Raw genomic sequence first — 15,895 nt, 5'->3', positions numbered from 1 at the left:
TGGTGAGGGAAAAAGAAAGGAGGGCAGTCAACTTCAAAGCACTCAATAAGGTTGCCAAACTGTTCACACATCTCCATCCCCTGTGTTAAAAACTGGAAACACGCAGATGAAATCAAATACACGTGTTTATGAGACGTTTGTTATCTCCTTCAACACTTGAATATACTATAAGATAGTTGGTTTGTTGGCAGGTGAATGTATGCAGGTACTGCATGTATATGTATTATGCAGATCAGTACATATGTTTTCATTTTTACCTCCGCCAAGAACTGTATGTTTTTTTGACCACTTTTGTTTGTCTTTGATCAGCACAAGTCTAAAAAGTAAAGGACATATAGGATTGAATTTTCTGGGATGTTATGGCCCATTTTGGATCTGGACTGGAGTCAGGAATTTTTAACGACTGCATGATAGGTGAGTGAGTTAACACTGTGAGAAACATGCTTGGCGACGGTTTGAGATCTCATTGTGTTTTCTCTATTATTACTTTTTATGATAAAAATAACATTACACAAGCTGGATAAAATGTTGTCGCATGAGGCTTACATATATATGGGCTACTTTTTGTGAAAGCAGCAATGTAAAAATGTGCTGTTAGAAAATCCTGTCATGCAAGAAAAATCAAAGTATTTTCCAAATCTAAAGAAAAAGTTGACCCTTTTGGTCAATATGGCAATTCCTTTGTGATGCTCACTACCATCGCTGAAATCAAAAATACATTGTTAACAACATGCAGTGACACCTCTTTCGGCACAGGGGCTGAACTTTCTTTTCCTGCTCATGTCTGCCTCTGCCTACTCTCCTGCCATTCGGACGTGGCACTGATACTCCCACCACCAGGATTAGGGAGGGTTTAGCGACTGTGCCAACCTCACTCCCTGTGCCACCCCTTCCCTCGGCACAGAGGGGGGTCCCGCTTGGCATGGCAAGGTGAACTAGCCTCTGATTGATGGGCATGGTTTCAGCCTGCTACTGTGCTCCCCAAGGCCCGTGCCTCCCTTTCCTTTCTCCGACTGCTGTCTTGGCAGAGGTGCCCACCTCCACTTCTATGCCAGGCAGCCAGCTAAAGCTCCTGGTGGGCACATCAATTACATAGCGGCACCTCCCCTCTTTTCTCATGTCTATCTGTGGTTCTGCGTAGTGTCTCAGATGATGCCAACCTGGTCCCCCTCCATCTCTACTGCTGTCTATAGCTATCTCATGTGTGTGTGCGTGTGTTTGTGTGTGTGTGATTCTTACAATCATGTTCATCAACATAGTGTATTTTTGCATATGCACAAATGCACATGTATTCATGCACACACTCCTGCTCCCTCTCTTGGGCAGGTCATAATGGTTGGTGTGAAAATCCTCCCCAGAGAGCAACTCATTGCCACAGGCTCAGCTGTACAATTGGCTCAGGTGTGTGTGTGTGTGTGTGTGTGTGTGTGTGTGTGTGTGTGTGTGTGTGTGTGTGTGTGTGTGTGTGTGTGTGTGTGTGTGTGTGTGTGTGTGTGTGTGTGTGTGTGTGTGTGTGTGTGTACACATATGTGTGTCTGTATGGCTGCATCGACTGCTTAATTACCTACTGCTTTGTGTGACTGCTACAGTTGTGAGGGTATAAATATATATATTGTCAGAAACAAAGTATGACCACATTAATCTGCTGCATTGTTCTGGTTTTGTTGGAATGACTGACATGATTAATTCAACCTTCCTGTGGATTTGGGGGTTATAGTTGCTTTGGGCAAACCATGAATCATTTACTTGCTGTGATCTTACGCCACCTGGAGTCTGAAACAGATCACTGCCTTTTCTATTTTGCAGTCCAGTCAAGAGGGTTTGGTTTTGATGGAATAAAGACAAAGGTAGGTTTTTTCCTATATTTTGATAAATGTTCACAGATTTGCAAGTAGGGCTGCAGCGATTATTTGATAGATTTATTTGAGTGCTGTTGTTTTTTACATTTCGGCTTCTTAAATGTTAGTATTTTCTGGGTTCTTTGCTACATATACAAAAGAAAGCATGACTACTGAATCATTTTGGTTCCAAGTTCCAAGTTTGAAAAGCATATTATGGACCAAATAAGTACTGAATTAATCGAGAAAACAATCGAGAAAACAATCGACAATTAGTCGATGATGAAAATAATCCTTACTTGCAGTCCTATGATCAGATATTTATGCATGTTTTTAAATGCAAAGATTCATTTTACATCAGTAATACAATTTTATTTTCAACTGTATGTTGTTCCATATTAACACAGACACTTTATTTTGAAATTCTGTGAAATATCATCACACTTATTGTTGTTGCAATATGATAATATGAAGATATAATTACATATTACATACAACTTGTCATACTTCCCTTACTGAACAGTTGCTTTTTCCCCAAAAAGGCCCCCTTCTTACCAGTGTCCAGTTCAATGCTCAGTGGCCCCCAGTTGAATTAACTTTGAGATCACTGGTATAAAAAATTTTATCCTGAAGTTTAAGACTCATAATACTCAATTAACATAGTCAAAAGTGTAATTTCACACACTTATGCAACAAAACAGTGAGGTTGTGTCACTTTACTTACCCCTTGGGTTAACAACACAGACTACAGTACGGAAGCCGGAAAGGTTGGGTTGGGGGACCATAGGCTGGGACAATGGCGGCGGTGTCTGGTGCTACTATTCAGAGCGCCAGTCCTGCAAGAGAACTCCCTGTCTCTGTTCAGCCAGGAGGGAACACAATTCATGGTGATCGGTCCAAAACCGAAGATGTAACAGGCAAGAGCATGACCCGTATTTTATTTTTATTTGTCTTTCTCACCTTTGTTATTAAAATGATCTGAGATGCTAGCGCTGGCTAACAGCTAACTCGTCAATGCTAATAAATGCTATCGACGTCTTTACAGTAGTTTGTTCCTGACACATTTGTTTAGTGTGTGAACACGTTTCATGGCTTTTGCAGCACTACACGCGAATACCCACACGAAACACACATTCATGGCACCGGGCTATGTGCTTGTGATGTTGCTGGTACATAGCAGCTAGAACTTTTGTAGTGAGCTAATTGCTAATGTTAGCAACTCGCTAGCATCAAATTTGCAGAAACGCCAGCATAAAATTAGACTGCCCACAAGTGTCATGCCAAGTATAGCATGTTACAGTCGCGTATTTGCTTGTTCTGACATGTTCTGTTGATAAAAAAGAATGCAACGTGCCTATTTACCCAATGTTTACTAATATGCTGTATCAATGGAGTAGCTAGTTTGTTCTGGTAACAAAACATTCGCCCGCTGTTGACCAGACACTAGGTGCTGATCTGTCAAGTAACTTCACCGACAAACACCTTCATATTCACGATTCGAGTTCATTTTCAAATTATCTTTGATTGAATATTATTTGGTTAGGTTGATTAATATAATAAATACGTTGTTACTATTATTACTGTAATTCCCATAATTTATATACTGTTTTGCTCAAAAACAAAGGAGATATGGTTTTAAATCCCTGAATTCTGATTGTATAGACGAGAGGATGTTCGAGAGGAGTTGGGCTGCAACTAAGGATTCTTTTCATCATCAATAAATCTGTTGATTGTTTTCTTGATGAATCAGGTTGTCATTTGGTCATAAAATGTTGAAAAATGTGGATCAGTGTTTTTCAAACCGTGATATGATGATGTTCTCAAATGTCCACAAAACAAAATTATTCAATGTTAATGATTTCTATGTTCTATGTAGCAAAGGAACCAGAAAATATTCACAGAAAACTAAGAAAAGCTATATGGTAACTATAAAAAAAAACATTAAAACGATTATTAAATTAGTTGATTAATTTAGCAATTGGTTTATCATTGCATCCATATTAGTGAGGTTTTTCAGCTGTATGCAACACTAATTCAAACAGCTACCTCTTATGATGGCAAGATACCACTTTTTGTGTCCAATACCGATACTGAGATCATAAATTCAAGTATTTATCTCCCTATATGATAATTAAACTATGGTGCTGTTAGCAACACATTTGTGCTAGACATTTGCCTTTTCACGCTATTTCAAAGACTATGCTATTTCTCCAAATGTGTAACAAATATTCTTCTCCCGTAAAGAAGAAATAAACAGCCCACAACACAACTCTGATAAAATGCTGTTGCAGGTTTTTGTTTAAATTTTTACAGTCTGTGCAAAGTGAAGCCTGAGTTACACAGGATCTTTAGCCAATTTGGTATTTTTATCATTACTTTGTTTGTGTCATACATAGTTATTGTTTTTGTGATATTTTTTTAAGACCTTTATAATAAGTGAACTGCTTTCTGATGTCAATGTTTTCTTTGGTTTTCCAGAAACAGAGAAGCAGAGTCGCATGGCTGCTCTACTTGAGAAGCTTCATACCAAACACAATGCTTCACGGCCGTGGCAGGAGACCTGCAAAGTTGTGCGTCAGGCCATGGTGAGAATTAATTTTAAAGTTTGCCAGAAGGTCTGGAAGCAGTGGTCTTTGGTGATTGGGTGTCTTTCCTGGTTGTGTTCAGACATCCAGGCTTGATTTCCCTGTGATGGCTGTGATCATGGTGAAAAAAAAAGAGGTTGTCAAGAGGTTTGCAAAATCACACTGGTAACAGCCAGTATTTGATAAGCAAATTATCAATCCCACGCTAAAATAAGTAATTGTCTCACAAAGTTAAATCAGATTTAACGTTATATGTGATGAAATGTACAGCAGCAGTACTCGGTTCAAAAGAGGTCAAGATAGAGAATACTTAACAAGAATCTAATCAAATTAAGTCCAATGAAATAATATGTTGAAACTTTTGTGGTTGAGTCATAAAAAATATTTTTAGGCATCAGCTCGAGGCAACTGAGTGTTTCTCAGTCACTGCTGAAAGCTGAAGCTCTGTTTTTCCCTTGGGGTTTGCTTGCAACAATGCCATAATGTACCTTTATATACCGCTCTCTAACCAGTGAAAATACCAGGACTTCTGGTCCTGCGACTGTTTCACAATAAAAGTGTTTAATATGAATTGATTCAGGGAACTGAAATGGCAAAATGAATTTACTTTTAAACATAAATGGGAAGTTTTTGATTTGTGGCATATGCAAGGATTGCTAAAATTGACAAATGCACTGTCAAAACCTGGCAGTTGTCAATGATTTATGGAAACATTTAAGTGACCCTTTTATTTAGTATCTATCTAAGAAAAAATAACAATCCAGTTATTGGGTTGGTTTAACCAGAGCGAGAGATGTTTTTTATTATTACCTTTGGGACAACACACATTCCCTGCACTGAGAATAATTAATCTGTTTTTGGCCTTTTTCATTGAGTAAAAACACCCTTAGTAGCAATTTCTTAAGTCCTTTGCAGACACGCATGTAATATGAATAATATTGCAGCAGTACTAGCCACGGAGCCATACAGTCCCTGAGAGATTCACTGTTATCTAATTTAATATAAATTTACAGCAATTAATCACTGCGTTGCACAGCATTGTTTTTAATGCATAACTTGCCTTCTGGGCCCTGGAAGCTATAGAAATGACATTTAAACGTGTGACCTTTTCATGCTGACTAAGAAAATGAAAAACAAACTTGGACGTCAAATCTTGTTGATGAAGCACTTTTATTCTTTCTAAACCTCTCCTTTTTCTCCACTTGTCTTCTCTTTTTTTGTTACACTTATGTGTCCTAGGAGAAACGTGGTGCGATGAATGCCGCAGGTCACCAGCTCCTGCTCACCTGTCTGGAGACCCTGCAGAGAGCGTTGAAAGGTGAGACTGCCAACTCGGATGACCGAAAAATACATTGGGCAATTTTTTTTCTTTTAGAGCATGGTACGAATAACAATTTGAAAACATTTGTTTAGAGTTGTTGCACAATTATTCCACACCAACCAGAGTAAATAAAAAAATCTGAGAGGGCTATACTTCCACACTCAGTGTCAGTGTGACAGATAAGTGACAGGAGACTTTGGCATAGAAACACTATTGCACAAAGGTTTTTATGCTTGAGGGAGATGGAAAAGTGGCGAGAGGAGACATTTGTGGACTGATGAGGAAACCGCAACATACCTCGTCTGTCCTGTACTGGTGGGAGGGGATTAGAGCAGGAAGCCTCCATCTCAAATCATTGGCATTTAACACCCTGGGGGTGAGAATCAGCTGTTTTTCTAGCGCCCATGTCTTCTTCATCTTTAAACATTTCATTAAATGTAATGTTAATGAAAAATTTAAATGGTACTGACCTGTAGTTTGAGGGTCAACGTATAAATGTTCATCAGTCCTACATGTATGTTTGTTCTTTGTGAACTCTAAGCAGCAGTTTAATGACCTGGTTTCATTATGTGTTAAAATGTAACATTCTTTTCTGCTGTTTATTTTTCAGTCTCATCTCTGCCTTCCATGACTGATCGCCTAGAATCCATTGCTAGACAAAACATGTGAGTTTTTTTCCCTTTTTTGCTCAAGTTTTCTCGTCCACCAACCACGTCTTGTGGTAATTTAGATGGTCACGCTTAGTACAGAAAAAAAAGGAAGGATGAAAGGTGGTCACTTAATAATTTTTTTTCCCTAAATTCATCTTAGAATAAGTTTGCTGATTGGCTGAATATTTCACCAATAACACATTGTAGGTTGGTTTTTATTTACATTTTAATCCTGTTACTTAAGGATACTTTGAAATGCCTGTAAAATACCATAGGGGTCTTTTTAAATGGCCTGAAGTGAAACATTTGAAGAGGTGTTCCTGCACTCAGATGGAAAATTAATTTCTTTCTGTATTTTTCTTCTCTTTTTCTGTTATCTCTGTAGGCTTGGCTCTCACCTCAGCCCATCAGGCACAGAGTGCTACATCACATCGGACATGTTTTACGTGGAAGTGCAACTTGACTCCAGTGGCCAGTTAGTGGATGTCAAGGTGGCTCATCAGGGAGAAAACCCCACGGTAAGAAATTAATTTAATTCTCTGTCAAAATCTCTCTCATGAATGGGTTTCTTTTGTAAGCTATTTCCACTCGTGCAACATTTGTTAAGACATTCTATAATTATTTTATTTCATTTGTTTCATTCGTGTTTTTGGCTACAGAGTTGTCCAGAGCTGATTCAACATCTAAGGTGCGTAGGAAGTTGATTTCCACATTGTGTTTTGTGGAGTAATGCTGATACACATGAGACATTTGTGTCGTAACCACTCCTACATTTGCATGTGAACAGGGAGAAGAACTTTGAAGAATTTTCCAAACATCTGAAGGGCCTGGTCGACCTTTACAAACTCCCTGGGGACAAGTAAGTGGACCTGAAGGTTATGTTGCACTAATCAAGTCTGATTTATTCTCCCTCTTGATTATTGTATATTTTGTGTCGGTTGTAAGTAAAATGTGTAAAATGTTGTTTTTTTCCCTTCTGCATTCCAGTAAGATGAAAACCAAGATGTATATAGCACTGCAGTCTTTGGAGCTTGATCTCACCAAGATGATGCACATGTTTAGGTAAGTCCCTTGAATATCTTGTCTCATACATATTATCCTTAGTGTCTTTAAACCACTAGAACTAGGGGATATAACTTGTCAGGATGTGATTAGCGTTATTGGTCTCAAGGGGAAAACTGGTTTGCCACCAAACATCAACAACATGGGAAGACACACATTTTGACAGTGGGTAAAAAAGGAGTTTATAAAGTATGCAGGTGGGTTGGTTATAAACGTCACAATAAGGAGTAAATTGCTAATTTCTTTGTTCTTTTTTTTAGGTTAGCAACCAATGCAAATACAGTAGAGACTATTCTTCATGGCAGCGTGGGTTTGCTGACAGCCAGGAGTGGTGGCCATCTTGTTACTCTTCAGTGTTATGTGTCTCCCTATGATATATTTGAAGAGGAGACAGGCTCACATCTCAACTTAACAGACGGAAATGGTAAGTGCCACAGGACGAAGGAGCATCAGTTTATACTGGTATATTGGCAGCAATCCATAGCTACTGAAAAAGGGTTGTAGTTATCCATGTGTGACCTCTCTTTTGTTGACATTTTTTGCAGTTCCGTGCTCTCTGGGTGTCGGCGTGTCTGTAACAATCGAGGGAACCGCCGCCGTCTACAAGCTCCCAATCGCTCCACTCATCACTGGATCTCACCCAGTGGACAACAAGGGGTAAGATAAAGTGTAGCTCAAAGCTATTTTACCGTTCCATTAAAGAGACGCACAACTGATGATTTTATTTACTGTCGATTTCAGGACACCTTCATTTTCCACTGTGACCAATTCCAACTGTGTGGATCTGCCAGCTTGTTTTTTCCTCAAAATGAACCGCCCCATGCCTTTCTCACTCTCCTTTATTCAGAGGATGGGAAATGCTACTTGTGAGTATACCTCAAAACACTGTTTTCTTTATCCATACACAAATAAACTTGAAGGAGTGTGACGTTTTTATTTGAAAATTTAGAATTTGTCTCTTTCTTTCAGCTATCCCAGTGTTTGAGACCTCACCCAGCCTCTCACCCCTTTACCAGTTGATAGTCCAGAACCAGCTCCTGGAGGAGGGCACCTCCACACCACCACCGTCCCACAACACGCACTTCTACTCTGTGAGCAGATGCTACACTTTATGATAATTTACTTTTTTTTTTTAATGTATTTTTTGGGCCTTTTTTGCCTTTAATGATAGCATAGTATAGAGAGACAGGAAACGGGAGGCAGAGAGATGGGGAATGACATGCAGGAAAGACCGCTAGGTGCGGGACCAGGGTCGCCTGCAGCGAGGACTACAGCCTCAGCATATGGGGCAGGTGCTCTACCAACTGAGCCACCGCTGCCCCGATTATTTACTTTTCTGTTGTTAGATTTGCAGTGTAAAATCCCAAATTTCCTACAGTCTAGTCTTGCTGTTTGGAAAACACCAAAAAATATATGTTTTACAGTTACATTTAGTAGCTGTAATTTCCAAATAGAGAGTAGAGAACAATTGAATATGTTTTAACTGTATATGCACACCAAAATGTACACCGTGTACACTTGTATGGAATCGGTCTCGTGCGTCGTCGTCCGCGTCCTCAGATTTTAGCCGTTAACGCGATAAGTGGAAAGGCGTTTGAGATTAAATTTTCTTATTTTTTTATGGGTCACATACCACCTGTAGATGATCCCTATTGATTTTGAGCTGTCTACCATTATTATTAATTAATTAATTAATTAATTAATTAATGATATAAAAACCATATTTTCGCCTGTATCTTCCAAAGTATTGCAGGTATTGGCTTCAAATTTTGCATGGGCATCACATACCACCTGAGAATTATCCCTAGCAAATTAATTAATTTATTATGCTAAAAACACATTTTCGGCTTTATCTTCCAGTGTTGTATCTTTGTACAATGATTCATGTAACAACTATCTACAAGTACAATCATTATTACTTTGGCTATGATTGGTAATAGTTACATAATAAGTTAACTTGTTAACTGGTTAACTTATTAGTGAACACAGAAAAAATAGTTAAGGCATTTTTTTCTTTATTATGAGCTCATTTGGACACATTGAGGATATCATGGGTTTATTTAGCACTTATTAAAATATAAATTTATTAATAATCATATAAAAAATAGTTAAGCCTCCATTTCTTTATTAATGCATTGAATGCAAAGTTTGAACATATTGTATACTTCTTCATGAAATTTAATAAATATAGTGTGTGCTTTTTCATGAAATTTGGACACTTTGAAGATATGGCAGGTGTGGTTAGCATTTTAATATTCATAATATTTAACAAGGTATAATAGGTAAACTAGGTTAATTAAAAACTAGAGAGAAATGTATGAGTTCAGGTATTCTGTGTTCAATATCGAGTTTATATGGATACTTTGAACATGTATAAAGTGTAGTCAGCATTATATCATAATATTTAACAGTTATTTTGTTGAATTTATTAATAATTAATTAAAACAGTTAGTGGCAGGTGCGAGTGCGTATACTTTGGGTATATTGGAAAGTTGAGGATTGGACAAGTTCGCGGATATACCCCTTGCTGTTGGCCCCCGACAGCGTAGGCTAGTTTCAGATTTTTATTCATGTTGGTCTAAGAAAATGTTTGTTTCTGTCTTTCACAGGTGTTGCCAGACCAGCAGCACTGTTATTTCTTGAATGGTGATGCCCCAGTACAAGATGGTCATTCTCTCCAAGGAGTGCTGGTGTCTAAGATCCCCTTTCGCCACCCAGCACAAGTGCCACTCTTGCTGGATATCATCCGACATCAGGCAGCCTATAACACTTTGGTTGGCAGCTGTGTGAAACGAACATCCGTCAAAGAAGGTGAGTGTCTGACCTCTCTCCATCTGACAGCTGTTTTTCATGTGTTTAATGTATTGACTTTTCATCGTTGCTGTTGTTCCCACAGACAGTGCCGGCCTGTTGCAATTTGAAGTATGTCCTCTCACTGACTCAAGTTTCAGTGTTTCTTTCCAGCATCCAGTCAATGAATCACTAGTCTGTGGTGAGCTCTCACTCTTACAAAATCCCAGTAATCCATCATGTGTAGTATATATGTATATATAAACAAATGTAATGTGCAAGTTCAATGACAGTCAGGGTAAACGTTATTTTTCCCACTTGACTGCTAGTGGTGATGGAGGTGATCGACTCCAGACAGGTGTCCTGCAAGCTATATAAAGGACAGTCAGATGCCCTAATCTGCACTGATGATTTCATCACTAAAGTGGTCCAGAGGTGAGTTTGTTATTCGCTTCGGAGTTTATGAATGTGGATGTTATGTTTTCCTATAGTAATTTTGGAAATTGTTTCCCCCTCCCTTAGATGCATGTCCATCCCTGTAACAATGCGGGCCATTCGAAGGAAAGCAGAGACCATCCAGGCAGACACTCCAGCCCTCTCACTGATCGCACAAACAGTGGCTACCATGGTGAAAAATAACTTGCCCCCATCCAGTAGTCCAAACTACAATATGGCAGCAGGTGATGGAACAAATCCAATGGAACTGCCTGGGCTCACCGGTGGCAATACACCAACCGGAGGACCCCCTGGGGGACCAAATTTTACAAATCCAAATATTTTATTTTCAAAATCCCAAACAGATAGGCAAGGCCAAGGAGGAGATTGCCTTTCACAAGGAGGGGTGGCTAGCCAGCAACAGATATCACAGCAACAACAGCAAGGTCAAGGCCATTCAGATGACTTCAGCAAAGTCGTCCAGAATCCAATATTGACAAGTCTGTTGCAGATAACTGGAAATGTGGGTTCTAGTCCCAGTTCCCAAAATGCACCACCGCCACATCAAACGCCACCACCAACATCCTCCCCTGCTAGCAACACTAAGAATCACCCAATGTTGATGAACTTGTTGAAAGACAACCCCACCCAAGATTTTGCTGCACTGTATGTTTCTAGTCCTTTAGAGAGGCAAAATTCTTCATCTGGCTCTCCACGGACAGAGGGCATTGGTGGAAGCTGTCCTGGAGCCAGCACAAAGGGGAAGAAAAAGCGTCCACGGTCAACAGAAAAAGGTGCCGTTTTGCCTGGAACTGCTGCAGGTGGTACTTTAGGAATGAAGTCACAACAAGCATCTTCCATGCAGCAGCATCACCAGCACCATCCAGCCTCACATGAGGATGATTTCCATCGTGAGCTCCTCTCTATGGATGTGGATGCTTCTCAGAATTCTATCTTTGATGTTAACCTGACTGGTGATGGTCTCGACACACCCCATAGCATCACCCCGGCACCCAGCCAATGTGGAACACCACCTTCTGGTCCTGGCATGCCTTATTCCCAGTCTCATGTCCAGTCTCAGCAACAGCAGCCACCATGTACCATACCTCCTCGAATGGTTCGCCTGTCTAGTTCTGATAGCATTGGACCTGATATTACAGAAATATTGTCAGATTTGCCTGAGCAGACAGGCAAAAGCAGTGGTGGCAGTCATGGGCAGCACCCTATGGGTAATGGTGGGGAGGATGGAGGCCCCCTCGGTACTCCCATTCGTGATTCCTCTAGTTCGGGTCAGGGCAGCACAGTGTTTGACTCCGCAGACATTTTCAATACCAACAGCAATGAGAATCCTTTCACAGATGCTGCTGATCTGATTGCAGAAGCCACTGCAACAGCTGCTACTCCCACCAGCGATTCCTCTTCCACCAACTTCTTCCCTGATGCTACTGACTTTAACCCTGACCTCCTGGCCTCAAGCCATGGATTCCCCCAGAATTACTTTGATGACAGCTCTCCAAGTGCAGATGGAGACATGGACCTGGTCAAAGGTTTTGGTGCAGGCAGCCAGCAAAATACCCCAGCAGGAACACCTCAGAATCCTACTCCACATGGGCAGGGCACCCCAGAGCCCTCACTGAAGGACCCTTTTGATATGGGAATAGCATTTGGAGGAAACAGTGGTGGTGGTAAACCACTTCTGGGGCAAGCTCCTGATTTAGGAGACACACATGGTGCAGGTTCTCAAAGTCCCCTCATGATGGGCCTTGGAGCACCATGTGGTGACTTTAAAAGTGCAGAACCCAAACTTAAACAGCAACAGGGACTTATGCGGCCAAAGGATGATATTGGAGGAAGCGGAGGGAACAGTTCTGGAATTGGATTGGGGAGCAATTCCTCAGAAGGAAAACAGGTCAAACGTAGCAGGACCCCATCCAGTGAGGGAAAGTCTAAAGATAAGCCTGCCAAACGCAAAAAGCTGGACCCTGATGGAAAATCACCCTCTCACAGCTCAGGTGGTAGGCCATACACACCCCCTAGTGGTGGGTCAGGCTCTGGGGGAAGCATAAGTGGAGGAGGCTCCAAATCTCCTGGTAGTTCAGGTCGTTCACAAACTCCTCCAGGCGGTGCTACGCCACCCAAAGTTCCTAAAATCACAATTCAGATCCAAAAAGGGACCATAACTGGGGGTAAGAGTTCATCCCATAGTGGATACACATCCAGCAGCTTGTCCACAAGCAGCACAGGAGGAGCAGGGGGAACCAGCAGCAGCAAAAGCCATCATTCTCACTCATCTTCTTCAGGAAAGATTAAGTCCAAAGAAGGCTCGATAACACAAGGTAACAGCTCGAAACCAGGAAGTGCTGGAGTAGGGGCTGGAGGTGGGTCATCACAGTCTAAAGGCTCCTCCCAAGGAATGGGTGTTGGCAAACCAGGATCTTCTCCAATCACTAAACATGGGCTGTCTGGTCCTGGAGGTAGTGGAGGTGGAATTGGCAGTGGTAATAAAACCAAACCCCAGGGGGGGAAGCCTTCTGGATCCCTAATGAATCCCAACATAAAGCCTAATATCTCTCCTTCTCATTCCCGCTCCAGTGGTTCTGGTGAAAAATTGTCCTCCCCTATGAAAATGCAGCAGTCCCAAGTTCCAGGAACACCTCCTACTTCCAAGGCTAAGTCCCCAATGGGCTCAGGAGGTAGCAGCTCTGGAGGTTCCAAGTCTTCTTCTGGTGGAGGCATGAGCTCGCAGAAGCCCATGGGTGGGGGCTCCTCCTCTGGTTCCACATCATCCTCTGGTTCCTCCTCTTCATCCGGTTCCATGGGTTTCTCAGCAGGTTCTCAGTCTCAGTATGGGAGTGGCGGAGGAGGAGGAGGGCCTGGAGGAGGAAGTGGAGGCAGTGGTGGAGGGGGAGGAGGTGGAGGAAGTGGGAGTGGAGGTGGAAGTAGTGGGTCTGGTCAGAACAATTCAAATAATCCCAATGCCAAAGGCAAGTCTCCTAGCCGAAACAAGAAACCCTCTCTCACAGCAGTCATAGACAAACTGAAGAGTGTAGGTGGAGGAGGAGTGGGGGAGGATGGATGTGAGATCGGGCCACCGGTTGGGGGACCTGGTTCGGGATCTGCTCCAGGTGGTGGTCCTGGAAACATTCCCAGCAGCGGACCTACAAGCATGGTACCATCCAAACATGGCTCATCCTCCCAAAGTATGGAGTATAAGCGTGAAAAGTCTGATAAAGAAGCAAAAGCAAAAGTGTCTGTTTCTGGGGGAAACAGCGGCGATAAAAAGCTGATGGACACAAAAACAGGAGGGGTCGGCACAACAGGTCTGGCGAAAATTATAATCAGTAAACCTGATGGTGGTTCACCAAGCATCAAGGCCAAAGTGCTGCAAAAATCAGGGGAGGGATCTGGGGACTCGATGCGTCCCCAAATTTCTAGCCTCAAAGCATCTCCCCTCTTCAGTGGCTCTACTCCCAAACATGACCGCTCCTCACCGAGCCACAGCCGCTCACCAGGATACACCCCACTCAATCACGACAGTGAGAGCGAGTCAGGGAGCAGCTCTGTCGCTGAGAAATCCCACCAGAACAGCCCCAGCTCAGACGATGACCAGACCATGCGGCCACTTCCCCCACAGGACTATATGAGCTCCATCCCCCTCAGTTCAGGGGAGAAGCACAAAAAACACAAAAAGGAGAAGAAGAAGCAAAAAGAAAGGGAAAGGGAGCGGGACAGAGACAGAGAACGGGACAGGGACAAAGAGAAAAAGAAATTATCGATGCCCATGGGGCCGTCCTCACACCCATTAAAACCAGACAGTTGGTCGCGCTCGCCCATCTCTGCTTCAGATTCCTCTTTGTCCATGTTGGGTTCAGAGCGTCCATCCCGGCCCAGTCCAATGTATATGAGAAACGAAGATGATGACCTCATGGACTCGGCCCTTACTGGCAACCTGTAATTTTAAGGAGACATCGTCTTTGTTCCATTTTTAACACATGCCTTTTACAAACAAATTTAAACTATTTATTTAACTCAAGCCACATAGTGAAAGTGGCAATAAGGAAATTGTGGTTGTCTCATAGTTGTCATGTTGTCACTCAAATCCACGTTGGAATACCCACTCTCTTAAACTTAATTTAGGAAAAAGCTTTAAATGGTGAATAGAAATCTTAATATCATTTTGTTTTTACCTTTCCTATGTCACAACATATTTACGATCAGAAAAATAATTTCTATCACGTTCTATTCATATTTAACACACCTGCCACTGTTCATACATCAGTGTTAAACCAGAATGCCACTGTACTGTTTGTTCTTAAAATAAGTGTCTGTTTAAAAAAGTATTCAACGGTACAGTGCTCAGTTGCCTTGTTTTCCGCATATAACTGATGTATTTTTTTTTTAGATTTTGATACCTTTTTACCTTTGACGTGTAAATTAGTGTAATTTGAAGAAGAATGCCACAGATGATGAGGACGATGAGGTGAATGATTCATGCTGGTAATTTTTTTTTTTAGCTGTAGAGCATTTGGAAGCTTGAAATACATATTTCACTTCTGGAAAATAAAATCACTGTTAAATATCTGTGTTCTAGCAGAGTTGATTGTGAAGTTATCAGTCTGAGGGATTGTGTGTCTAGTAGTAATAAATAAGTATTTCATTCTCTAAACCTGTGCATGATTAATGTAATTTCTTTGCTTTTTTTGTAAATGATGTAAACGTACACTAGATGGCAGCAGTGTATCAAATCCAGTTGCTTGATCATTATTTGGTGCGTTGTAATAACTTGCTTTCTGGCTTAATACGTAGAGGTTTAATGATATTGCACACCTACAGTCATAGTTATTACAGATGAAAGGTTGTGAAATCATGACATACATAGAGGCCCTTCATATTAGGTTGCAGAGGTTTTGGCAAGTCCCTGTCTAAGCCAGACATTAAACAGAACTTTGGAGGCTCAATGTAAAAGCTGCTGCACTAATTAAACAGCAACTTCATTATGTATCTGTCAAAGTAACAGTTTGGAAAATGCCAAGAATGTGATACAAAGGAAAATGTCTCGAAAGAGTAGTTAAAATCTAAAGAATTTCACCAATAAGGATATGATGAGTGAAGGCAACATAATGTGAGCTACTTTAACTGTGTTCAGTTGTGATTTTGCAGCTGTTTTGAAGTGATTATTTTTGGCTGCCCCTTTCAGAAGTTCCTGACAGTTAT

General features: G+C 41.3%; 1 protein-coding gene across 1 annotated transcript; it reads left to right on the top strand.

The window, feature by feature from the left end:
- Positions 1 to 2,634: 2,634 nt before the first annotated feature.
- med1 (mediator complex subunit 1) lies at positions 2,635 to 15,173 on the top strand (the record flags this gene model as incomplete). Its single annotated transcript, XM_083903602.1, has 16 exons — positions 2,635 to 2,755; positions 4,317 to 4,423; positions 5,663 to 5,741; positions 6,355 to 6,409; positions 6,780 to 6,912; positions 7,054 to 7,082; positions 7,182 to 7,253; positions 7,382 to 7,456; positions 7,717 to 7,880; positions 8,002 to 8,113; positions 8,198 to 8,322; positions 8,426 to 8,547; positions 10,066 to 10,267; positions 10,353 to 10,448; positions 10,576 to 10,681; positions 10,769 to 15,173. 16 exons carry the CDS (start codon positions 2,635 to 2,637, stop codon positions 14,634 to 14,636), a joined length of 5,466 nt encoding a protein of 1,821 aa, XP_083759728.1. The 3' UTR covers positions 14,637 to 15,173.
- Between the last annotated feature and the right edge of the window lie 722 nt (positions 15,174 to 15,895).

Source organism: Microchirus variegatus (assembly GCF_963457635.1).
Source record: "Microchirus variegatus genome assembly, chromosome: 17".
Taxonomy (NCBI): domain Eukaryota; kingdom Metazoa; phylum Chordata; class Actinopteri; order Pleuronectiformes; family Soleidae; genus Microchirus; species Microchirus variegatus.
The sequence above is the reverse complement of the archived record's forward strand: the minus strand, read 5'-3'. Positions and strand labels throughout refer to the sequence as shown.